Source organism: Prinia subflava, chromosome 20, assembly GCF_021018805.1.
Source record: "Prinia subflava isolate CZ2003 ecotype Zambia chromosome 20, Cam_Psub_1.2, whole genome shotgun sequence".
NCBI lineage: Eukaryota > Metazoa > Chordata > Aves > Passeriformes > Cisticolidae > Prinia > Prinia subflava.
The window spans coordinates 6654933-6680838 of record NC_086266.1 but is presented as its reverse complement, the minus strand read 5'-3'; the positions used below and the strand labels follow the sequence as shown (position 1 = coordinate 6680838).

The 25906-nt window shown below is 46.0% G+C and overlaps 1 protein-coding gene across 1 annotated transcript; it reads right to left on the bottom strand.

Annotated features, from left to right (window-relative positions):
- Positions 1-346: 346 nt before the first annotated feature.
- On the bottom strand, positions 347-20985 carry ZDHHC15 (zinc finger DHHC-type palmitoyltransferase 15). Its single transcript, XM_063416507.1, has 12 exons — positions 20808-20985; positions 17924-17950; positions 15696-15790; positions 14892-15012; positions 13257-13326; positions 12853-12885; positions 11664-11784; positions 10419-10551; positions 9135-9261; positions 8439-8548; positions 7219-7301; positions 347-6287 (listed from the first exon to the last, which is right to left on the bottom strand). Exons 1-11 carry the CDS (start codon positions 20947-20949, stop codon positions 7258-7260), a joined length of 1023 nt encoding a protein of 340 aa, XP_063272577.1. The 5' UTR covers positions 20950-20985; the 3' UTR covers positions 347-6287; positions 7219-7257.
- Between the last annotated feature and the right edge of the window lie 4921 nt (positions 20986-25906).

Below are 25906 nucleotides of genomic sequence, written 5' to 3'. Positions count from 1 at the left end.
TCTCTCTTTAAATCCCCTGGCAGCAAGTGCACCACACCCAGCTGGGCAGTGCCTCCCCTTACTGTAACTTTGGGAAATCCATAAATACAATAGAAACCATTATTATTTAAAAATATATCCATATTCTACAATTGCAGGAATAGGGACTGTTGTCTCAAGTAGTGTCCTTACCTCTCATCAGGTGAGTGCTGAGGTCTGGGCTGCCTCACCAATCCAACTTTCTGTCACAGATAAAGAACCTTCCCCGTTCCAAGCAGTAATTTCAATTAATTAAAGTTGTACAACAGTTTCAGAGAGGGGATGTTTAGCCCGAGCATAGGAAATAACCACGCACAAGTCCAATGAATTAGCCAAAACTGGTTTTAATGCAGTCCTTGCCTGCAGTGCAGTATAAACCATAATAAAAAACAACAAAGCAGAACATACAGGATATTCAGCTGTAGAAACTGTACAAACACTTGGAAAATGCCAGTGAAACTCCACAGAGCATCAGCATAGTCAGAACATTGGTCCGACAGTAAAAACGAGTACCCAAAGCTTTTGTAAAAACCCATTTGATATCAAAAGTCTCAATGCCAGCAGCAGCAGCAGCATTAAACACAAACCCCAAAGGTGGGCAGCAATCCCAGTGTGACATTCCTTGGAATATAATTACTTCCCATTGAACTAGTGGGGAGGGATGTGTATAAAGCCCCCAGTTCTGAGTAGAACTGCCCGCCCCAGGCCATGCTGGGTTCCTAAACAGCAGCTGGATGCAGTTACAGACCACTGCAGGGGATTGCTGTTCCTGATCCTGTGGCTCCATGGGGAATGGCAGTGCTGATCCCCCTGACCCACAGAGCCCCTGCACTGGGGGTTCTGCTCCAGCCCCATTTTCCAGTGCTTTCCTGGGAGGAAGTGAAACCCTCCTGATGCACAACACCACGGCTCTGCCACTCTGTGATCCTGAGATTTAGCTCGGTTCTATCTCTGAGGGACCCATGTGCACCACAAACAGCATTTTCAGATGAGCAGCAGCCATCTGAGCAGGCAGATTATAAATTTATACAATAACAAGACCTGTCCTACTTCCTGTGTTCCTAACCCAAAGTTCCCTGCTCCAGCAATGGGTTTGGAATCACTCTGGAGTATCTCTGTGAGTAGAGGACCAGCAGGTTCCACCTCCTGCCCCAGCTCAGTCCCTGCCCAGCGCTGCAGCTCCCGAGGGACTTCTGGGACACAGCCTGGAGGCTCCCGGATCCTCCAGAAAAAATGGGGGGGAAATAATTCCAACCAACATTTCCCTTTGGGCTTCTGTTCCTCTAACAGAGGGCGGTGCTGAGAAGGCTGCACACCTTCCCCAGGTTACAGAGGAGAGGGGGAGGCTGATTTTGTTGGGTTTCAGGCTTCCCTGGGGCTTGGTCCGAGGTTTAACTCAAGGAGGTGCTTCAGGAGGTTGTGGAGCAGCAGGGAGGCCTCAGGTCGGTGCCTGCGTGTTCCAGGGGCGCTCTGACACCAGCACTGCATGCACGCAGGCATTGCTGTATTGCACAGCTGCAAGAAGCAGCAGAGATGATCCCTTTGTCCTTTCTGTTGGATTTTTTGGGGGTTGTGGGGGTTTTTTCCCTCTCCTTAACATAATTTCCTTTTCTTTTTAACAATGGCTATTACGCCCTGAAGTTTTACAAATGCTGCTGTAAATCTTAAAACCTCATACAGAAAAAAATTAGTATTTTAAGGAGCATGCAGGCATGAGCAACTTACAGGCTTGTATTTGAAATGTAAACTCACATTTTATTTCACAAGGTTTACATCCCAAATGGAAGCTGGAGAATAAAGAAATGAGGCTTTTAGGAAAGAGAAAATGCAGGAGGTGGGATCCTGGTCTAAGCAAAACCAGCTGGGCCTGATGATGGGAAACACAAACCAATACCGGACAAACAGATTAATTACAAATAAAATACATGGCACAACTGCATAAAATGACACCAAAGTACTTCACAGTACCCAAAAAAACAGCACAAGCAGCTCAAAGCTGAAAATACCTTACTGTATGTTCAGGAGGAAGAGGGAAGACTCAAAGTGGGATGGAAAAAGGATTAAAGAGAGACTAAAACCCTGCAGCAGGGGTGTGAGCTCAGTGCCTGTGCCCAGGGAATGCAGCACGGGGCAGAGCCAGTGCAGGTCTGACAGAGCAGGCTGGGAACACAAACAGCCCCTCTGCCCTGCAAACACCTCCAGTGAGCTGCTCACAACGAGTTCAGGTTTGCAACTGTTCTCTATAAAGCAGAAGCTGACAGAATTGGAAAGATATCAATAAAATTGAGGTATTTTCAAGTACCATTTCAAGATCCATTTCAGAAATCTGTACCACACGAGTCACTGAAATGAAAACGTGACCCTTTTGAGTTAATTAATTCCGGCTTAATAAACAAGGTCAGCAGTGGCTCCTTCCCCTGCTAATTAAACCCTTCCATGAGTGCACCAGCTCTGCACAGAGTAACTGCTCAGCAGAGTAACTGCTCAGCAGAGTAACTCTGCCCAGAGTAACTGCTCAGCACATCCTTCTTCATAGCTAACTTCAGGGGACAAATAGTACTTTTTTTTTTTTTTTCTCCTTGACATTTTACATTCATATCATATTACAGACTTTGTGCATCACATTGTGCTTTCAGTCCAGACCAGCAGCTAGAACTCCAGAGCTGCAGCTGGTGTGGATTTTGCTGAATCCATCCCTGTTTGTCCCAAAAACAAATGCAAACATTCATTGCATAGTGAGATTTGGAAGCTTCCTGATCCTCACCAGTGACCGCACCCCACACACACCGGGTACAGCCTCCTCAAACATCCAGAACTGCTCCCTGCTTGAAGGAAAACAAGATTATCCTACTCCAAAACCTTCCAGCTCAGCAAGAGGAACCTGGCAGTGCAGTGATCCTGCACAAATCCTGCTTCCCTGGGCAGGATGTGCCGGCCCAGGACTGGATTTTGACAATTCCACACAGAGAAACATCAATACAAGGCTCTGTCTGGGTTTTGTACCTGAATGTAAAAGGGAGAGGAGGGGAGAGGTGAGGAGGTGGCTGTTAGTGGTCAGTTATTTTAGATAACAATGGAGGCATCAAAGTCCAACAAAGCATTCCCTCCTTTCCCATGGTGACATCACTTGGAAAAGCTGCTCACAGCTGAGGAAGCTGCAGTGTAGATCCAATGGTCAGCAGGGAAAACAGCCCTGGAGGGGCTGAGGCCGTTCCCTTGCTGCCTCCACACTGCTCCAGGCTGGTGTGGAACACCTCCAGTCACACAACTGACACCAGAACTGAGACTGAAACCGGAACAATTCCCAGCCCCTCTGAACAGAACTGCAGCACAGCACACCCAGAGAGGGACAGGGAGCAGCGGGGCTGCTCCTGGCACGGAGGGCTCAGGGCCCTGCAGTGCTGCCACACCAGCACAGGCAGTGTGGGATACACACAGGATCAGCTGCAATCACTGGGCAGCTCCCAGAGCTGCAGGATCCTTGGTGCTGATGGGACTCGGTGGGATGAATCCCTCCTGCAATGCTGGGATGGAGGGTGCGGGCAGGGCAGGCAGCAGAGGTTTGATGGTGCAGCCCTTGCAGGCAGTGATGATGGTGGAGCCTCTGGATGAAGATCAGGGCACAGAAAACAAAGGAGGTGCTGCAGTGGGTTTCCCCTCAAGAGCCATTTGCAGGTTAAAAGAACTACCACACACTGGGCTGCCTATTCTCTCTTTGGTCACCTGCAGCAGTGACCACAGCAGCCTGAGGAACTTCACTTTTCCAGTGCATCTACTCAGCATAAAAAGGACAAAGGCCTGGGGTAAAATAAGGGTGTCACCTTAAGTGAGCAGAAGGGAACAAAATGGAGCTGCTCACTCAGACAGGTGGGGTTTCCCACTTTGTTCTGCCTCATTTCACACAACTTCTGGGTTTGTTTCACATTTCATGAAGCCTGCCAGCATCTGATGTGTAGATATTGAGAAGTGGCTCTGAAGTGATAAACTTTCTATTTCTACCTGGATAAGAGTTTGTGACAACCAGGAGAGGCTGAGCTGCTTTGAAGGAAAGGGAAGAAATGACCATAATTAATTACAAGAACAGTGACTGAATAAAAGTTACTTGAAAACATTTAAAACCCTTTCTCAATCTGAGCTTGGTATCTGTGCCATCTTGAAGATACCTGGCTTAGTATTAGAAGACAAAACCTGATTTTCTGTACTCCCTAGTGAGCAGTGCAGCAGCAGGAGCAGGCAGGGGAGCTCCTGCACAGCTCTGCTGCTGCCTGGCACAGAAACAACTCAAATAATGGCAGGGCTGTACCCAGAACCAAATCCAGGAAGGGCACAAGAACCTGCTCAGAAACTCCTGTAAATCCTCACAAGCCCTGGAAAAATACCCTTCAGCTGACAGGATGAAACACAGTCACCCAATCATCTTCCAGTTTTATATACAAGGAATGTAAAGTTTTTAAAGGCACAAATAGCACCTCTGTAGGTGCTAAATTCTGGCTGTGTGTAGCTGCCATCATCCTCTCAAGCACATTTTGCCAGGAATGAGGGGATTAATTCAGCTGCCCCCTTGCACCACACACAGCACAAGGTCCAACACCAGATCTACATTAGAAATGCAGCTTTAGATGGACAGGAAAAACCCTCCCAGCACTCAGCAGCCATTTGGTGACAGCCACTCAGCAGATGGGGCTCTGGGGGCTGAAGCAGGAACATTCTCAGTGTTCAGAGCCACCCCAAGGAGAGCCTGGGCCAGCCCAACCAAACTCAGCAGAGACATCACAGAGAGGTCAGCACTGCCTGCCCCACACGAAATTCCAGCCCGGAGTTAAACATTTCTCTTAGGGAAGGAGCCTCTGCAAGGCTCTCCTGGCTCACAGCCAGTTCCCTGTGGCAGCAGCAGCACAGGAAAAAGGGGTTCAGTCTGCAGGCAAAGCCTCCATCACCAAACTCACTCATCAGCTCCTTCTCCTGACACCCACAGCTGCTCCTGCAGTCACTGCCACACCAGTGGGCTGATAAACAAACACAAAAATGGGATAGAAATGGTACCAAATGATCTTAGAGGCAGTACACCAATACTTTTAGCATGCACCTAATTCAAACAAGAATGATGGACTGGGCTGAATCATGCAGATTAAAAATAAAAGGACTCGGGTCTAGAAAAATGTCCATAATGTGGCCAGCCAAGTGTCAGTTCCACTCCCCAGAACAAAACCAGGGATAACCTCTTTGACTGTAAATGCAGCAAATGCAGAAACAACTCTGATACCTCTTAGTGCAGAAATCCCTGAAGCCAGTCAGTGCACTGAGCTGGGAAGAAGTCTGAAAAAATTCAGTATATCAACTGTGTCTTCAGCAATTTGGGATTCAAGCCACTCCTGTGGAGTGTAAACTCCAAACACAATTCTTGGAGCATTTTCAGTGCATGTTTCGAATTCACATCTCCCTTTCTGACTGCAAGAAGACACAAATCTCCATCAAACACTGATCCAGGAATGAGATGATATTTTAGCCCTAGGAATTAATGCAAACTGGACTGTCTGAAGTTCCCTTTTGCATTTTAGGAGCCTGCAGGTAGGATGCAAAAGCACTATAACCCAGACTCTAAGACAATAACACCCTCCTAAAAAAAGTTTAAAAAAAATCTATGGCCACAATATTCTTGAATCTTGATACTGGCAATGTGAATATTTTATTTTCATTCACAGCTGCACATGTACGTGTGCATGTTCAGCACTTCTGCTTTCAACACTTACATTCAGCTACCAATTTAGTGCCAGATTTAACTGGGTCTGTCTTGCATTGAGCTGAACTGACTCAGAATTTAAACACATTAGAAAATGCCACTTGTCAGAGAAGGTTGGAGAATCAGCCTCAAAATAAATAACCATCCCCAAGAATATTATGGCTTGGAAGAATTTCAAGAGCTCGAGTCCCTGATATTTGCAAAATAAAAAGGCCTTTGGAAATGCACTCGCATCAACATTTTTACCTATTTTGAATAAAAAATATATAGTATTTATAAAATAAAGAGAGCAGGCCAAAGAAGATTGGCCAGAATCACTCTGTAAAAGTGTTCTGTTAACTCTGTAACTTAAAACTTATAAAGCCTTGGGACATCTGGACAGCAGGATTCCTGGAGAAGCACTCTGGAATGCAGATTCCCATCAGACAATACTTCAGGATGTTTTCTTATCTTGAAGATCCACCTGTTTTCTGCCCCTCAAAACTGAAGTTCTTGCCAAGAGAAGGGATGTTGGCTCCTGAGAGGGAAGCTGAAATTTAAAGAAATATAAATGTGCAACCATAGCACTGCTGTTATGAGGGACTGAGGGCTGATCTGGGCTTTGGGAGTCGTTTCAAAGCCATGAAGAACAACAGGAAAATGCTAATTTTGCCTGCCCTGGCGGGATGGCAGGGTGCAGCCCTCACTGCTGGCAGAAAAACACTCTGGGGCTGCTCTTAGTGGAACAAAGTGAACTCCTGCAAGTCCCAAGAGGCCACTGATAGTGTGGAGGGGAGGCAGGCAGGGACTGCAGTGCTCTGCCACACCAAGGCAGTGACTCCACCGGGCAATTCCCCCTCCTGCCCGTGGGACAGCAGAGGACACCTCTGGAATCTCGGACAGCTCCTGTCCCCTGGGACAACAGGACCCCATGTCCCCCTCACTGCCTCAGCTCCTGGGGCAGGGTGTGTGCGGCATCTCCCCTGCTCGCCAAGTGAGAGCAGGAGGCAGAGCAGGGAATGTTCTGGAAGCAGCACCGGCCCCAGGTGGTGCCAGCTCTTGTGGGACCCACCTTTTCCATGGGGAGAGGAAGCCTGGAGGGGAGTGACAGCTGATGTGACACTGCAAGGCACCTCCTTGTGCTCCCAGCTGGAACTGGGCTGTGCTCAGCTCCAGTTTAACCCTGCACCTCCCCACACCTCCCACAGATCCCAGAATCCCCATCTGTCACTGCCCAGCTCAGTGCAAGGCTCATTCCTGCCACGTTCTCCAGAGGAGCTGCAGGGTTGGAGTCCTCCCTTCCCACAGTGCTGGTGGCTCTGGTGTCACCTGTGCCAGCCCAGGGCCACTGACAGCCTCTGCTGCCCTTCAGGGCTCCTTGAACAGGGGATTTTGGGCACGCTGGAGAAGCCCAAACCTATTGAACATCACCTCCCCACTCCCTGCAGAGCAGGTTTTGAGGGAAATAAAGAAACACTGACCTTTGTGGTGCAGCTTTACAGCACTGTGCTTTCACACTGCTATGTCTCCCTTTCTATGGCAAGGGATGAGGCTTCCCCAGAACCTGTGGGAACCAAAGCAGTCAGAGGTAAATAAATCTGCTTTTCTCACTCTGAACACATTTTTTACTAAGCATGGGATTGTGTTTTTCAGGATAATTACAAACAAAAATAGACAATCACTTGTCAGAGAGAACTGAGCAGCTGTTTTTAACTGAGATTACTCTATTATTGGCTTTATTTATTTCATAACCAAGTCACAAGCTTTAAAGCCACAAAGACAAATAAAGGTCTTGCAGTTTTAATGGAACATTTTAGGTCTTTCTGGTTAGACATTTTTACTGGTTTACCTCTGTTTGTAAGAGAGAATCTGAATATTTCAGCTGAAAGGACCCACAGGGATCACCCTGTTCAACTGCCTGGAAATGTCAGTTTATTTTATAAGCACTGTAAACTGGGAGACTTCACATAAGCTCCAGACCATAATCTGGGGTCTAATCCAGTCAAAAATCACCCCACTGTCACCATTTTCATATGGAAGAATTAATTATTTATTCATAGGATTTAAAGTTTGTAAAAATTGGAAGAAGCTCTGACTCATTCCTGAAGGATTTATTTAAAGCATCATTAAAAATTCACAAGAATGCCATAGTTTGCTATTTTAAAAGCCAATTTTGTTGGTTTTAAAAGGCATTTGTGTTACCTTGTGTAAGTACCAAAATGTACAGAACCAAACCAGGGACAGCAGGTAAATTTACTCTGGTAATAAAATGGACAAAAGATAAAGCAGCTTCCTAAATGTATCCCTGCACTCAGGTGTTTGCTTGTCTGTTTTCACACACTCTCAGAGGATAAATACACTTCAAAAAAACCTAAATATTCTCCTTCTTGCAGGCACCACTTTAAGTCCAAAATACCTGTGCTGCATGCAGCAACATCTACATGTAAATACTCTCAGTTTGTGGCAACTTCAGTTTCTCTACCCCTTGAAACACCCTCTAAGTTCATTCACTTTCAAGTAGAAAGTTGCTAAAAAAAGAAAGAATTGTTTCCAAAGCAGAGCTTATTTTTAGTCTGTGCTCATTACCCAAGTCAGAGCTGCCCAGGGACTTCACCAACACAGGTTTTTTATTTTATTAGCTCTTTTAATTCATCTATTTGCCACTGTAGGTCAGGACAGCCAGTTTCACTAATTTCCTTACCCTGAGGCTCTTCATCTATTCCATCCTCTTCCCACTGCTCCTCATTTGTCAGGAGAGGGTTCCGAGCTTCACTCAGGGCTCTCATTGGGAAAAAATGTCCATCCCCCTGGCTGCATGGAGAAAGCACAGAGGGACACTTTAGAGTCACTTAGGTCACTCTAAAAGAGCACAATTTCTCTACTTTTTTTCTGCCAAATTTTCTGCTGCCAGTATTTCCCAGGTTTACTTAAAATCATCTTTAAGCTTTGAAAAGTACCGTGTTTTATCTTCCTTCTTGGTTCTCAATTTTTTCAAGGTTTCCGGAGTACAAAAATTGAAACTTGTGGCCTGGAATCAAGTAATTTTTATCAGAAGGTAAATGTGCTAATTTGATCAAGTAATTTGAATACAAAAAAAAACCCCCAAAACCCCCCCCCAAAAAAACACCACTGGAAAAAATATTATGGGCAGTTAGAAGTGGCAGGGGAACTAAGGAAAACATTTATGAAGAAGAAGCAATTAATAGGTATAAATTTTATCAATTTATCCAATTAGATTCTTCAGGGCAGAAATCTCACTTGTGTTTGACTGACACCCAATAGAAAATGGCCCCACTCGTATTGAAAGATAAATAAAAACTCCACTTTCCTGTGACCTAAACCTGTACACAAAATGTGAAAACCTGTAATTATATCAGCTTTTAGTAGGGTTACTTACCTAGAGGCAATAGGCAGCAACCAGAGCTTTTTTTCTTCCCCAAACACTTGCTGGAGATTCTTCACAAAGCCAAGATTGAATCCATTTTTATCTGGGCCATTTTGAAACACTGGAGCTGAGAAAGCCTCTGCAAACAGAGGCAATTTCAGTGGGGAAAAAAATGAAAATCAATGCCAAACACCCTGAAACAGGGTTGTGTATCTTGCAGCCATCTAGAGACAATGTGATTAAACAGATTATAGACTTACAGCACTACAAAGTTTCAAAATAATGTTTTTTCCCATTTTGCAAAGCCTGTAAATACTTTGCAGCTGAAGGCAGAATTTGGTCGTGCAACTGGACCCGGAGAACAGTCAAACCAACCCCCAGTGAGTTATTTCATCAGGAAATGGAGTTCAAAGATCTTCCTGTGGGACTTGATGGAATTCAGAGGGTAAAAGTTTCTAGGTAAACTCTGTAGGTTGGTCTTCAAAACAAATTCCAGAAGTGGTACTGCAGATTTAAATCACCTCATTCATTAATGTTATAATGAACAAACACTAGGGACAAACAAATGCAAATAAACTCTGGGTTCTGGTGAGGCATAAAATTAAGAAAAGAGAGGAGAGAAGAACCTTGAGTGCCTTAGGAACAGTTTGATTTCCCTTCTCAGCTGCTGCACAGGTCTGATGTTTTGGGATAGATTCAGTGCCCCATGAAATGACTTTTAAGTAAATAACTTGATAAAATCAGAATATTTGCTCACTCTTGATATTGTCTGTTTTGTTACAAAACTTTATCCCCAAAGCCTTGAAAGTTGAACATTTATCTGAGAAAAGGCAAAGAAATCTTGGCAAAATTACACTATTTTAGATTATAATTTCTTTGGTTTTACAGTCACAGCTTCTTTGCTTTTAACAGTAAAGATGGACACTGCATTTCCCAAGCTCACCAAGCTGGTTGGGATGCAGCCCAGCACAGGAGTGTAACAAACCACTATTCCTGAAAAGCTGCACTCAGCTCACAGCAAATGCAGTTTTACATATGCAGAACACTTTTATAATTGGACTTCTACATTTTAAGGCTCTGGTTTCCCTAACAAAGCTTTTGTCACACCAGCTAATAAATGCAGCTCATTTGCAGTGACAAATTTCTGCAGCTTGTACCAAGATCTTAAATCGTCCTCTCCTCATAAACCAGCAGGAATGCACAGAAATAGAACAAATGCCTTTTTTCTTCTCTTTTTTTATTTCTTACAGCACCTTTGGTGTGTCTTACTAGAAGGAACAGACAGAAGAGCCTTACCTAGAGTGGATCTGTTCCTGCTGACGAGCCAGCAGTGGTAGCCAAACAGAAACATGAGGCTCACAAAGAACATGACTGCCACAAAGAGAAGGAAAAGGATGTGAAATTTGGAACGTCCATTGGTCAGCTCACCCTGGAAAGGAAAGCAACACAGAACAAGTGATAGGAACAAATTAAAGATGGAAATTATTTGCATTTAGAAATATAATACTAAAACTCCTATTGAGAGTTGTCAAACTTTTACAGACAAAAGTCAACCTTACTATAAAAAGCAAAAAGAGACAAAGAAATGAATGTGGTTCATTTCCCCTCCTGTAGCACAGCACAAAGGGTGGGGGTGTTGTTAACTCTTGGTGTGGCTCAGCTGCCCAGGTGGGCATGAGGAACACCCTGAGCCCGTGGGAAATGAGCAGCCAGGAGCTCTTCAAGCCCTGTTTAAGTTCTGCTGAGTTTCCTGTGCATACATTAAAATTCTGCACCTTGCTCCAGGTAAGCCCAGAGAACCCTGCCCTCCACACCTGCAGCTATTGGGGAGTGTTAGAGCTGAGCACAGATGGATGGGGAATGTTTAAAAGCCAAGTGGGACCTTCCAAGCAGAGGAAAGGCTCCTTTCCCTCTAGGGCAGAGGAGCCAGGGGCCACAGGTGCCCTGCAGTGACACAGGCAGCCAGGGCTCAGGGCTGGGCCTTGCTGAGTGTGGGGAACAATTAGTGCACAGCAAAGGTAATTAAACACAATCATACAGAGTTATTGAGAAAAAGGGACAGAAATACAGGCCAAGGGCCAGTGTCCTACTGCAGCTGTCAGCTGACCTTGCTTGCATAGAAACAATCAGCAGTAACTGCATAAAAGCCTCCTTTGGTTCATTCAGTTTTTAAATTGAGAAAGGAGGCTGATGGGGATTAGAAAATGAACAAGGTTTTTAACCCTTTTTTCTTCTCAGTAAATGTACAAATCAATGCCAGGATCTTACACATCAGTGCCAAACTTTCCAGGGGACACCCAGGCAAACACAAGGGCAGGGAAAGGAGAGCACCTCTCTGCCAGAAAGTCATCTACAGTCTGAAATTCCTGATGTCTGCTTGCTGCTTGCTTTGTGCATTTGGGACATCTAACAGGAGGTGGAGTCCCAAAGGGCCCAGGAAAATGCAGCCCCTGCACTGCCTGAGAGCAACAGAGCACCGAGAGTCACTAAAGCCCACGAGACTGAGAGGAGACGAAAAAGGAACTGGATTTCATGACTTACTGTCCAATACTTAATGAAATACTTGAAGACTGTTGCAGCAATATACAAGCAATACAACAAAGAATAGGCTAAGAACAGTAGAAAGAATTTGTAGTTAGAAAATCCAATGCAGTTATTCACCCTGGAGGACAAAAGCAAAGTTGAAATCAGGATTTGTGCAGCACACAGTGGTTGTAACACAAAGAGCACGACCAGTCTGGGCTGTTTGAAACCCCTGCACCATCACACAGCCGGGTTTGCCAATGAGCAGCTCCCCGCAGTGGCGAAAGGGAACAGCTCTGAGGGCTCTGCCTTCCACTCAAACCCTTCCTGCGGGCCGAGGAGAGGCACCGCTCACACTTCTGGAATTCTTTTAAGGCTGGGACCACAGAAAAATGGGGCACAGAGGCGGGAGCTCCTTCCTGCTGCCTGGCTCTTGTCTGCCAAGGCAATCAGAGCTGGGAGTTCTGTGCTGCCTCGTTCCTTTGCAAACATCAGGAGCCACCTCACCCTGCCTGTTTGTTCACTCACAGCCCAATTAACCCCAGCTTTGATTAGAATTCTCCATGCACAGGACAGCTCCGGAAAGGAACCAGAGGATGTACAAAAACCCCAGTGCATGTTTGTGTCAGAAGTCAGGTTTGGAAAATCCTCTCCAATTTTGATCACCGGGAAGGTTCAGGTAGGGAAATGTTTGTGTTGTTTCTGAATTCTTATATCTTCCTTTTTTTTTAAAAAAAAGGAGGAATTTAAGAAATGTAGTGGCAGCAATTCTGAAAGGTGTAAAGCTCAATTATTCCATGCAGCTTTCTGCACAGACTGTTTCTGACCAGCATCAGGTCAGAAACAACTCATGTGCAAATGTTATTAGAAGCACCCCCAGTACAGCTGAAATTCTGAGAGAGCCCAAAGGAAAGGCTAAGCTGTAGTTCCTTTCAAATTTGAATAATAGTTAATGAGTGAATTAGTAGTTGGGGTTTAAATTTTATCAATACAGTAGCATCTTTACACATGGGTTATGGAGCAAACATGAATGACTTGTTAAAATTTCATTTCAGGCAATTTCAAAGTGCAATTATTTTATAGGATTCCCAAACTAAAGAGATGGATGGCCTAAAATGTGAGTGGCATACAGACATGAGAGGTGTACAGAAATCTATCTAAATGGCCTTTCCTTTCAGAAAACCACCAACCAGTATCCAGGACATACCATGGACAGTGATGATCCATTTTTAGCACACACCTGCAAAAGGACAAAAAAGAAAAATGGAAGATTTTTAATTGGTACTTCATTACCAACTGCAGATCAACAGTAAAACTTTGATTTTTGTGAGCTTTCTAGACCATAGACACTCAAAATGATGCTGTCTCCAAGTTTTTAAGGTAGATATAATTTTAAGATGGAACATTTCTTAGTGTTCAAAGACCAACTAATGTCCTTGGTCCTTGTGTAGATAAAGAGACTTGAAAATGATTTCTGCCCTAGAGCACTGCTGGCTGCAGCTGGAACAGAGACCCTGGGGAGGTTTTTGTGTAGAAAGACACATAAAGGAGCAGCCCACTCACAGAACCTTGTGGTGACTGCACTTGGGTGAGGGACAACCCATGACTTACATGGCACAAACTGAGCAATGGTGACAACGATCAGGTTTGATCAGCTGGCATCTGTCACAGAACCGAATCCCTGGAATTACAGAGAAATTAACACAAAACCATGGAAAAGTGCTCGTTTTTTTCATGTGTTAGTTGATACTGTGCTTTTTCTTTCCTCTATCACTTCAGCAGGTGTCCTGGTGTTTGCTGCCAGGTCACCATCAGGCAAGAAACACTCATAATTCTGATGGAGACTTGCAGATGGGGCAACAATCAGTAAAAGCATAAAATCATAGAACCATGGAATGCGTTGGGTTGGCAGGGACTCTAAAGTTCATCTTGTTCCACCTCCTGCCATGGGCAGGGACACCTCCCACTGTCCCAGGCTGCTCCAAGCCCTGTCCAGCCTGGCTTGGGCACTGCCAGGGATCCAGGGACAGCCACATCTGCTCAGGGCACCTGTGCCACCCTCACAGGAAGGAATTCCTTCCTAACATCTATCCCAAACCTACTCTAACCCATACAGCCAGCTCAAAAGTGACAAACCAAAGCTGCACGCTTGCATCCACATTTACTCACACTACCTACACTTCATTTTGATAATTCTCTAGTTATTCCAGTTCTCTGCTTCAAAACTCTTTGGCTTGCCTAGCAGAAATGAGCAGGTCAGAGCCTCCAATATGAACACAGATTTCTTTAAGCTGTGAAGGGAGTGCAGCAGGCATTTAATCACTGAACACAGTCCAGAAAACCGGGCACAGATGTTCTGCATCTCTAAGCCAGACTCCATTTCAAGTAAAAATTATGCCAGATTTGGTGATTCTATTGCTATTTCTCAATACAGACAGCACATGTGGGCTTTTGGACTGTAAATGCAGAGGGTAACATCTTGCTTCTCAAAGGCAGCACCTGGCACTGCACTGAATAGAGGGTGCAAGGCTTTTTTGTTTCCCCTGAGAGGAAGGGAGAGCAGGAGTCAGTGTGTGCTGGGATGCTGCTGTCAGCAGGCCCCTGGGAGTGCAGCCTGTGCTGCTGGGTGTGTGTGGGGCTCTGTGCTAGGCTCACCTCTGTTCCCTGTGCTGGTGTACAGGAGTGCAGCCCGTGCTGCTGGGCTGTGTGTGGGGCTCTGTGCTGGTGTACAGGAGCACAGCCCGTGCTGCTGGGCTGTGTGTGGGGCTCTGTGCTGGTGTACAGGAGCGCAGCCCGTGCTGCTGGGTGTGTGTGGGGCTCTGTGCTGGTGTACAGGAGTGCAGCCCGTGCTGCTGGGTGTGTGTGGGGCTCTGTGCTGGTGTACAGGAGCACAGCCCGTGCTGCTGGGTGTGTGTGGGGCTCTGTGCTGGTGTACAGAGAGTGCAGCCCGTGCTGCTGGGTGTGTGTGGGGCTCTGTGCTGGTGTACAGGGAATGCAGCCTGTGCTGCTGGGTGTGTGTGGGGCTCTGTGCTGGTGTACAGGGAATGCAGCCTGTGCTGCTGGGTGTGTGTGGGGCTCTGTGCTGGTGTACAGGAGCACAGCCCGTGCTGCTGGGCTGTGTGTGGGGCTCTGTGCTGGTGTACAGGAGTGCAGCCCGTGCTGCTGGGTGTGTGTGGGGCTCTGTGCTGGTGTACAGGAGTGCAGCCCGTGCTGCTGGGTGTGTGTGGGGCTCTGTGCTGGGCTCACCTCCGTTCCCTGTCCTGGTGTACACCGGCAGCTTCCTGGCGATCTCGGCGAGGATCTGCCGCTGCACCTCGGGTCTCTCCTCATTCTCGTAGCGCTCCTGGTCAGCGTAGGACATGTGGAACTGCAAGAGAGGCACCGGAGGAGCAGAGAGCGTTTCAAACACAGCTCAGCTGGAGTTTTTACCTCCCGCTCCTGAGACCAATGCAGTGGGAAAATGTGGTTGTTAACAAGGCAAACAGAGGTGGTGGCTGCTGGAGAGCCAGAATCCTGAGAGACACATCGATAGGAAATGAAAAAGTGAAGTTAAGGCTCATAAAACAACTTACTAGAATTGCTCCTATTGCTGCCTTAGAGGAATACCATTACTCGCCTTTATAACACATTCAGCACCTCTCTAGTGAGCAAGAACCTTTATATTTTTAAATTTTTAAAAGTAGGATTAGTTGTTATTTATAAGTTTACATTCTTGTAATCAGGATCAGAGCAAGGCTGTCTATATTGGAGTGCCACACAAATATTGACCTCATTCTGTTGCCTCAAACTGAGTGTTTTATTAGTATTTCACAGAGGTAAAACAAAATGTGAAAAAAAAATTAAATCTGCTAATCTAAGCAACATGACAATGTTTGGTTGAAAAGAAATTATTCTTTGAAATATTTATTGAAAAGAAAACAAATATTTGGTTGAAAAGAATTAAAACATATTTGCCTCTGACTCTCCAGATCAACTAGACTGAAGGAATTTTGAGTTTTCTAACATTTCTGCTTTTGTTTTGTAAGGAATGAAAGGTGGTGACTCTCTTACCTTCTTGCCTGGTTGTATTGGGAGAGTGAAAACAGACTTCCAGTATGCCCACACAAAGAGCACAAAGAGAATATGGAATACTACAAGATAGGCCACTAAAAACAAAACAAGAAAAGAAAAAAACAGAAACAGAGCAATGACTTCTTACGCAGAGGTTTCATCCACGATGGGCATAATTCAAAATTTTCACAACAATGAAAAAAAACCAAAAACAAAACCAAAAAAACCCCAAAAAACCAAAAGAGAAAGGAAAAGACCAGATGTCCCTCCAGTACCACCCATTATTGCAGTCCAGCTGAACCTGAGGGCTCAGGGGTGACCAATGTCAGAGCCTCCCCTGTGCACCTGATCCCATTCTGTGGGTGAGGAAGATGCAGCTGTCAGAGAATTGTCCCACAGGGCAGGTGACAACCCCGTACCCCTGGGAATGACAGGATTCCTGTCTCTTCCCCACATCTCAGGCACAAGCCCAGCAGAACTGGCTGGTGCTGAGCAGTGTAAAGGTGAATTTTGCAATGCTCCAGCGCCTCCCAGTATTGAGGTTCAGTTGCTACTAAAAGCAGTGGGAAGCAGAGTGTGCACTGCCCACTCCTGCACCACTTTCTCCTTGTGAGAGCAGAGAGAAATAATACGAGCTTTACATCACCAGAAAAAGCCAAATTTCTTATTAAACATCCTTGACATTTGCCACAGCTGATGCAATAAATCAGGAAAACTTCCCTCAAATTCAGCAAAATAGGGCTTGTGATTACTGAGGAAGAATTGCAAACCAGCAGACACAACCTTATCACGTGAAACCAGCACATGTCAGAGCAGTGTCAGTTGAACATGCAAACCTGATTCCAGAGCCTTTGGCATTCGCAGGCATTCCCTGGACAGGGAGCCAAAGGAGCTGTCCTTCAGCTGCAGGACTGTTTGCCATTTCTTTAACACTCAACTCATTATGGCATTATCAAAGTTACAAGGCAGTTTTATCTAAACAAATCATTTTACTGCAATAACAATCTTGTTTCCGCGTTTCATTTAAGCTTCAAATTGCAGAAAGTCAAATTAAAATAACCACTTGGAAAGAGAAATCTAAAACTTAAACACTTCTTAACTATGTCAAAACACTTCTTTTCCTGTGTGAAAATTGGGTAAGAAAGGCCAAATGCATCAGTGAGACTTTAATGAGATGGCAAATGATGGGACACATCTCCTGAGGATGTGAGGGACTGTGGGAAGGAGCTGTGAATCACAGCTAAGTCATTCTCATGCTCCAAGCTGGTTTGAGATGTTATCCTTACACTACAGGTGGAGCTGAGCCATGTTTAATTAACATGGAAGGAGATAAATCTTGCAACAGTTTAATTTTGTTGATCAGCCCAGTAGCACACTAGAGCAAGCTGACCTGGAGATGCACGAACAGATTAGGCAACTATTAACTTTCTTCTGCTGAGCAGTCACTAACATCCCACTTTCTGCAGTTTCTTTGTAGCAATCTCAAACATTAGAACTGCTCTACAGAGGAAAGGGAATTTACTGGATGCAGCAATCTGGAGCATCTTTAAATGTCAGCTGGCACTGTTCTTCATGGAACAGTTACACTACACCTACTTCTGTCCTAACTCCTGAAGGAGAAAGTCACCAAGAGAACACCTGGATCAGCCAAAAGCATCCAAAGCACCTCCAGGAAAGAAGAGAGAGAATATTAAATTAGCCACTGACTCCTTATTCTTAGAACATGGCCATTACCTCCACCAACACACCGGTCTGAAGAGTGTCATTGAGCAATCCTACTGTGCTGTGACTCAGGATCTGTTAGTGGGCACCAGAACTGAGAGAAAAAGCTTCTCAAAAATAGCTTTCACTCAAAGATCAAATGGAACAGTGAAAAAAGCCAGGTGGGCTGCAGATGGGAACTTGTATTCTCTGTTTGGCTTGTGAAATCAGCTCTGGAAATGTGAAAGGGAAAGGAGAAGAGGCGTGTGGGTGTGCACAGACACACACAGCTTTTCCTGGAGGAGTCAGAGGGATCACAGCCTTTCCAAGTTCTGCCCATGCTGTGACCAAACAGAGCATTTCCCAATGCACCCAGAAGGTGCAGCATGCTGACTACCTCAGGAGAAAACACTGAAAAAGCATTTACTTTTTAAAAAAATGACAAATATTTCTGATATTTGAACCAAAAGATTTTTGAGTGCTTTTACACAAGAGCTGAATGGCAAATATTAAATTATCACACGTACCTTTCTCCACAGGGTTGCTCACAGTCACTGCAAAAGAAAAAAAAAAACATGTGTCCACAGAGGAAATTTGAATCCCAGAGAAGTTTGTGACAATTAACATTTCAGTGTGAAATAAAGCCATTTTAGGAAAAATGTTCAGATTCAAGAGGCAAAGAGAGAACCCACAGATCAGCATCAAACCAAAAGCATCCGTAACAACTCTTCCTCACTCACGCGCACACCCACAGCAAGATGTTCAGTCACTGTTACTTGTGCTGTGTTTTCCCTGCTTATAAAATATATTCTGTATATTTTGCATTAGAAATATGACAAAAGCAATCCTCTGGAGACAGTGAGAAGATCACCAGGGCTCCTGTAGCACCTGTCCAAGCTGCATCTCTGCATTTACCACACACTTGCAGCTGCTTTTTGTGGTCTTTTCCAGGTGTTCTTGACCCTCCACTGTAAGCACTGTCCCAAAGCATTTCTGCATCAGCAGGATTGAAAAGGTATCAATTTCTCAGCTTTGGCCAAGTCAGCAACTGCAATGATTTCATTGTTTTTACACTTCCTACCAGCAGAAATTGTACCACCTCTTCTGACTTCACCATAATGAGAGAAAAGCCTCTACTAACAGAAGCCCTTTGAACAACCAGCAAAAGGTGCATTGTTCAATGCCTTCTTGGAGAGACTATTTGAAAATCCATCCATTATTTTAAAAGCCAGCATCCAAGTTTAACAGAAGAGACAAACAGCTGTCTTGAACAGAAAATAGAGTTCTGTGATATTTTGATAGAGCATTGCCTGGAAGACAAAGCTCTGTGACACACAGCAATGCAGACAAAAAAAAGAAACAATCTGTGCTGTGTCTCTGCCCACTCAATTTCAGGTAAACAAGACTGTTAGGAAACCTTTAGTTTTTCCTTTGCTTTGCTGCCAGTCAAGCTATGATGAGATTATCACAAACACTGCCTGGCTCCCTCCTGACCACACCTGCAGCAGCGCCTTGCTAAGGGTTTTACCTGAGAAAAGAGCACAAACACAGATGGTGTAAAGGGCTCTGTGGCAGGATCGTTGTCAAACAAGAACTGAGCCCTGCTGTGACTCACTGGCCACCCCAGGCACGGAGAGCTCAACCCAGCATCAGAGATGCCTCCAGACATCACCCCCACAGCACCTCCAGTGCTCGGCACAGCTGAAAATGCAAACCAAGGTCCCAGACAAAGCATTCAGTATTTACAGGCTCACAGCAGCTGGGAGGAGGCAGCCAGCTCAGCAAGCCTTGCCGTGTGAGAATGTGGAGAGACAACGTCGTGGTAGGCAAGAAACAGCACAGGCCAACAGTTCATGCTCAAATCTTGAAATAATTCTGTCATTTCAACTTCTGCGTAGACAAACTCCTCCACACACAAATAAAAGAGATGAGAGAGAAATGGGGCAAAAAAACCCCCACCCCAAAACAGGTGGGTGTGGGCAAATGAATGATTTTAAGCTGTGATTCCAGGCAGTGAGCTGAGCTCCTGCCAGCTGAACCAGCACTTGCAGAGCCACACAGCCCCGATCCAAACCTCACTCAAACACCTGAGTCTCCTCTAGCAGCTGCTCTGAGACCCGGGATCAGCCGTGTTCAGTGTTACTGAATCTGCACAGCACCTTTCAAAAGAGCGAGCATACAGGAAAATACTGCACATTTTTTGTCACATGTTCTAATGACAGTTACATGCACCTCAGAGCTATCATCCTGTGTGAATTCTTGAAAGAAACAGCCCACAGTCTCAGAGATGAGATAAATGTGATGAAGTGTTTGGGGGCTTTGCCAAGCTGCCGATTAAAACAGACCAAAGAAGCTGCATTTCATTCTAGTTCCCATCGAGAAAAACCACCAGGTTGCACTGCCAGCCCTAACAAACACCTGATTTACGTTTGCTGTAAGCTCCTGCCCCACGAACATCTCAAACCATCCTTTCTGGGACCTCTGGTTTCGTTTATCTGCCTTACTCTGTCCTGAGGAGCCACATCTCCTCCGGACAATTTCAACAAATCCAAGCTTCCAGCTCTTCTCTCCCCCACACCCGGCAACTATTTTTTTTTAGTAGCACACTAAAACAGAAATAACAAACATAAAGTTTAAAACTTACTAAACAGTTAAATTGCTACATTAAATATACAATTATTAGCCAGCATAAAACTTCCTCTCCTAAAATGTAATGTTTTCCGCGCTACTGTAACAACTCCACACCGGAGTGTGATTTCATGTAACCTCTATGTTTTCAGAAGATAAACATAAAACGACTGTAAGGCAGGGCACAGACTGATGTTTGTTAGTGTTTAGCTCATAAATCACATCTGGACGTTATCAAATCACAACAACAGTGGCTTTCACTGTGGGATCGCTCTCCCAGCCCTCTCAGCCGCCACCTCCCCCCGACAGGGACACACAAACCAGGGCTCATGAATTAACAAACAGCACCCACAGCCCGCACCAGCCCGGCCGGGGCACAAACCTGTGCGAAACAGGGCAGCACGCCCTGAACCCCCTCAGCAATTCCCAACAGGACCTGAACTAAAGCGTTTTTCCCTGTGCAAGGATCACTGCCGGGATCGGAGCCCCGGCACACCGCGGGCACCTGGGCGGGCGCGGGGCCCCCTCACACCGCGGACACGGGAGGAGGAGGAGGAGGATGAAGAGAGGATGAGGAGAACGAGGAGGAAGGGGAGAAGGCAAGGAAGCGGAGGGAAAGAGGAAGAGGAGAAGGAGGAGGAAGAGGAGGAGGAAGAGGAGAAGGGGAATGCCCCGAAGCCCCCGGCCCACCGCGCCCCCCACCCGCAGCTCCGCTGGGGGCCCGGCGGCGCCGAGGCGCGGCCCGGGGCGGGCGGGCCCCGCCGGGCGCGGGCGGGCGCTCACCGAAGCAGAGCTCGCAGACGTATCCGTAGTAGGACCAGAGCAGGAGCAGCGCGATGAGCAGCACGGGCAGCCAGGCGAAGGCGCGGCGGCAGCAGCGCAGCCCCCGCCACAGCGCCATCCCGCCGCCCTCAGCGCGGCGCATCGGCGCGCGGCTGCGCGGGCTGGCCGGGGCCGGCGCGCTCGGCGCTCGGCTGAGCGGCCTGCGCGCAGCGGCGCCCCCTGGCGGGGCGGGCGGGCAGCGGCGCTCGGGGCGGGGCCCGCCTGAGGGAGCTTTACTGCAAACACGCGTTTCCCTCAGAACCCGCCCGATCCCGGCTTTGTGCTGCTGGCCGGGGCACGGAGGTGACGCTGCCCCTCTGCTCAGCCCTGTGGGGCACACCTGGGGCGTTCTGTGCCGTTCCGGGCTCCGCAGCACAGCACACGCGCGGCTGCCGAGGTGATGGCGGGGCTGGAGCGTCTCTGAGGGGGAAGGCTGAGGGAGCTGGGGCTCAGCAGCCTCGGGAGGAGACGGCTCGTTAATAAATAGCTAAGAGGAGGTGTCAGAGGATGCACCAGGCTCTGCTCCGGGGGCCCAGCACCAGAGGAACTGATGCTCAGAAGTTTCAGCTGGACATGAGGAGGAACTTCCCTGGGCAGTGCCCAGCCGTGAACAGAGACCAGAGGGGCCGGAGTCTCCTCGCTGGGGACATTCCGGAGCTGCCTGGACAATGCTGTGCCCTGTGCTCCGGGATGGCTCTGCTGGTGCTGGCACCACACGGACCCGCCGTGGTCCCATCCTGACCCATCCCGGACCTTGCGGCACTGTCCTGCCCTCTGCACAGGCAGAGCTTGGCATTGCTCTGCAATTCCCTCAGGACACACCTAGAGCGTGTAAATATATATAAATATGCAAACACACGCATATACTAGTGAATACATATGTAATATTCACTTACTACTACGGAGTATCCATGGGAGGATCAGATTCCAGACAACTCGTGGAACTAAAGGAGTGCCCTCTCCAACATGGCATTTAATGTACAAAAAAGAAAACAAAAAGAACCTCCCTGCCCCAGACTTCTCCACAACCCCCTCTGAATTCCGGTAGGAATCTCCTCATTCCCATTCTCTGTGATTTGGGTTGCAGCTCCGGGTAATTAACTCCACTCTATCATATCTGGTAAGGAAATTAATTTTCTCATCAAGAGAATGACCTATCTGACAGAATGTTCTTCTGACAAAGCCCTGGTGTAATTTGTGACACTTTCTGGTCACCTCTGTGTTCAGCAAGGCTTTTTTCCCCTCAGAATTTTTTCTAAAACTTCCCTTATTGGGATCACACTCAGAGCTGTGCTGCCTCTACCAACCCTTTTCTCTTTTTGGGTACAGGCACCACATTTGCCATTCTCCTGTCCAGATCAATGAATTAAGACCTCACCCACAAATCCTCAGACCACACCTTCAATTTCATATTTAGTTCTCTCAAAGTTTTACGATTGATATGATCTACAACCTCTGTTTTTTTTCAAAAAATCTGTTCTCTACTGAGGTGACAGCTGTTTAACATCTTCTCTACTCTGCTCAGGCTATACAATCAGTATTATCTTCTTCTCTAGGCCACTAAATTCTTTCTTTAATATAAAACCTGAACTTTTTGGCATTTAATTTTTTGTGTGTGGTTGAACTTAACCAAGATTTTGGGTAGCCCCTGCTTTGCAGATAGGATAACAGAGGTTGGCCTGAGGTGTGTGTAATCCTAAACTAGAAATTTATATTTATTTTTATATATACACATATGAAAAACCTCCCAGGAGGTTCAGGAAGGGGATTTAGAACTCATACACTCAAAGCTTTGAGGATTTAGGAGAAGAGGATGTGAGTGCACCCCTGCTGTCCCTCCTTCCCCCACTGTGTAAGTGCTGAGAAGGAATATTTTGCCAGCAATACATTTTACAATCAGTAAGATTTAAAAATCACTCTTGTGAGTTAAATCACTCCCCGACGCAGCTCACAGAATCTCCTCTCCTGAGACAGATGGGATGAACAGCACATCCATGGGACATTTTTCCTGAGAGTTCCAGTAAAGCAGGAAGGCACCTTCCCAACAGACAGCAAAGGAACATGCAAAGGTGAGCAGGCTGTGTCAGATACAGCCTCTGCAAATGAGGTTAAGACTTTTTCTTTTGTTCAGCAGTCAGTTTTTCTATGTGCTCTAAGGTCCACATGGATTATCCTCAAAATTCCTTTGTATCCTGGGCTTCCAGGGGAGACTTAGTTATATGAACATGAGCTCATCTGAGGTAAGATTCCCAAATAAAGCTCTTTAAAACAAAACAATCAGGTGACCTCAGATCTTGGGATTCTTAGGATGTGTTCCTGCACTTGTGGTTCTACTGGTAGCTCCCCATTTGAAAAAGCTGCAGTGAGATATAAGTGGGACAAGGCACCTTGTGCCCTTTCCAGAAATCAAAACTGCAGGTGTTATTCAAAATAAACATGAAATCTAAATTGACTTTCAGCCAATTGTCAAAGTAGAGAAAAACCTGTCTGGGTGTGCAGCCTCATTGGGCTCCACAGAAACTACAACAGTGGGATTATCTTTAATAACATCCTTATCTTTAAATTGAACCCTGACCACGAGCAGTTTCCTCAGACACATTTCACACAGGGACACTTCTGCAGTGTTCAGGAAGCTGTGACTGCATCCACGGTGTAACTACACTGTTCAAAATTACCAGCACAGACTGCAGAAAAACCCCGAGCCCAGCTGCTTTAGGGGAATTTAAATAGGGCTCATCATCGCTGGTTCTGCTCCACAAACAAATTGTTGGGTGTTTAAGGAGAGGAAGAGGTGGTGACTCACCAGTGGCAGAGACACTCCGGGGACCAGGGGACACGTCATCCCCAAGGGCTGACAGCAGCCAGGATGGCTCTGGCAACGGCCCAAAAGCAGCTAAAATAAATCAGGAATCAGTCGAAATCTGGAAAGAAATGTCAGTTTCTACAACAATTGCAGAAAACCCCTCATGTACCAATTTCATTGAGATGTCTTTCCTGTGAGAAAATGCTTTAAAACAATCACTCATGGTAGAAAATGCTCAATTGTCTCATCCCCCCAAAAAAAACCCAACTGAAAAATGCAGTTTGTCCTTGCAGTGCTGAATGTGAAACTGTGCCTAGATTACTGTCTGAATTTCGAAATTATATTCTGGTCCAGAAAACCAAAGTTGCACAAGTTACTTCCCCACTGTTCATTTCCAAATCTTGCTTGAGCTCCACCACTTGAGCCTTGGAGCTGTGGGGAAAGTCAGCTACAGCCCCTGCAAACTGCAGGGAGCCAAACCTGGGGCAGAGCCAACTCCTCTGAAGCCAGGGCATGTAAAATAAAGGTGTGACCCAATTGTCAGACATATTTATATCTGGGTAGTTACACGTGGTTTTGCTTATCAGTGACAGAGATCCAAGAAAGTTTGATAATCCATGAGCTAAAATGGGAACTAAACCCAACCCTGGCTGGCTCCTGAGCTGCTGCTGAGCTAAAAAAGCTGCTGAGCCCCAAGGCTGGCCCATTTTTGTCCTTTATGGTAGGAAAACACAGCACCCCTCCAATCTCAATCCCATCTTGGCCTATCACACGCTGTACTTGGAGGTAAGGAGATAAAGCTAATCTAAAATTCTAAACGTTATCATATCAGATTTGGGCTTTTTTATCAAAAATGCTGCACCCCAGCAGAGGAGCCTGGTGAAGTTTCCTAGAACGTGCAGTGAGGATTGGTACTGACCTACGAGCAAGCTGTATTTTTGTTATAAGCATTAAGAACTCTCCACTGTGTGGGATAAGCCGCCACATTAACACATTAACACCTTTCCAGAAAGCCCAGGAAAAGCTATTTTTTTGTTATTTCAGCAGGATTTTGCAGCTCTGTGCTGGGACTCCTGCATTTCACAGGAGTTTGTGCACACACACAGTGGTCCTACCACTCCTTTATCCACCAAACTCGTGGATGCTACCTTGCAGTGGAAAAGTAAATTCAGAAACTGCTAGAACATACTCATGTAAATCTGCAGAGCTCAAATGAAGCAGGTGGAGTTCAGTTTGAGCATTCAGTTTTAAGATTTCTCTTCATCTCTCAGACAAAAGTTAGATTTATACTAGATTTATTATATAATTATCCTCCCATTAATATTAAACCAAAGTGGATTGACTTTTCCCCTTCAGGTTTCTCAGGTTTTTTTATCCCACCCAGCAATACCAGCCCTGCCAAGCTGCACACGGGGTGTTGTTTGCTCTTAGTCATCACCTGCATCTGCTCACTTCGATTTCCATTTGTCCCATCCCCCACTGGAACATTTTATCCTAATTTAACGTGGAAATACGGGCAGGATATACGGAGTGTGCAACAGGGTCTGACAGCACAGATTGCAATTAAAGCTGCTTAAAATAGCACAAACCCGTTAATTGCCGCCGAGTGAAGAATTGGCCATTTGCAGCAGAATTGTTCTCATTATTACATTGTTTGAGAGGATTTGTGAGGATCTGGGGACGTTCAGGGAGTGCTGGCACCATTAGAGGGTGCTGGAGTCCGCACAATCCCAGTCCACATCCAGCTCCGTCCAGCTCCAGAGCTGCGCGTTCTCCACAGGGACAGGAGAGTCTCAGAAAGTCAAATCTGGGGATGAAAAACCATAATCTTGTTTTGTCACGTGTATAAGCCTTGCTCAAATATCGACTGAAATATTTCCCCGCAGCTCTTGTCTTTACAGACTCCACAAAGATTCACTGATCAAATGCACTTATAAGGTAGATTTAGGTAAAAAGTGCCATGAAATACCATAAACCTGACATTTCCTATTTTCTAAGTTCTTCATTTTGCACCCTAAATAAAGTCCTTCTAATAAGACAGCTGATTTATATTCTTTCATAGCTTTTAAAGACAAAAAATTAAATGTTCTACAGACCTACAATCAACCTGTCCTACTCACCCCATCTCTTCTCCTGGGATCACCAAGTGAATCCTGAATTTTCTCATGGATATTTGCTGTCTGACATTGGATTAACCACAGCAGTTGGCACTAACTGACTCTAGTGACCTGACAGAGGGGTCTTTTTCCTTTGACTC

What these genes read in the sequence shown, in the direction of transcription:
- ZDHHC15 (XM_063416507.1), bottom strand. Translation starts at nt 20,949, where the DNA reads ATGCGCCGCGCTGAGGGCGGCGGGATGGCGCTGTGGCGGGGGCTGCGC. An exon ending in ATGGATCATCACTGTCCATG is followed by an intron (nt 11,785 to 12,852) that starts GTATGTCCTGGA and finishes TTTGTCCTCCAG; the next exon opens with GGTGAATAACTGCATTGGAT. An exon ending in ATTTCATTAAGTATTGGACA is followed by an intron (nt 10,552 to 11,663) that starts GTAAGTCATGAA and finishes TTTCCTTTCCAG; the next exon opens with GGTGAGCTGACCAATGGACG.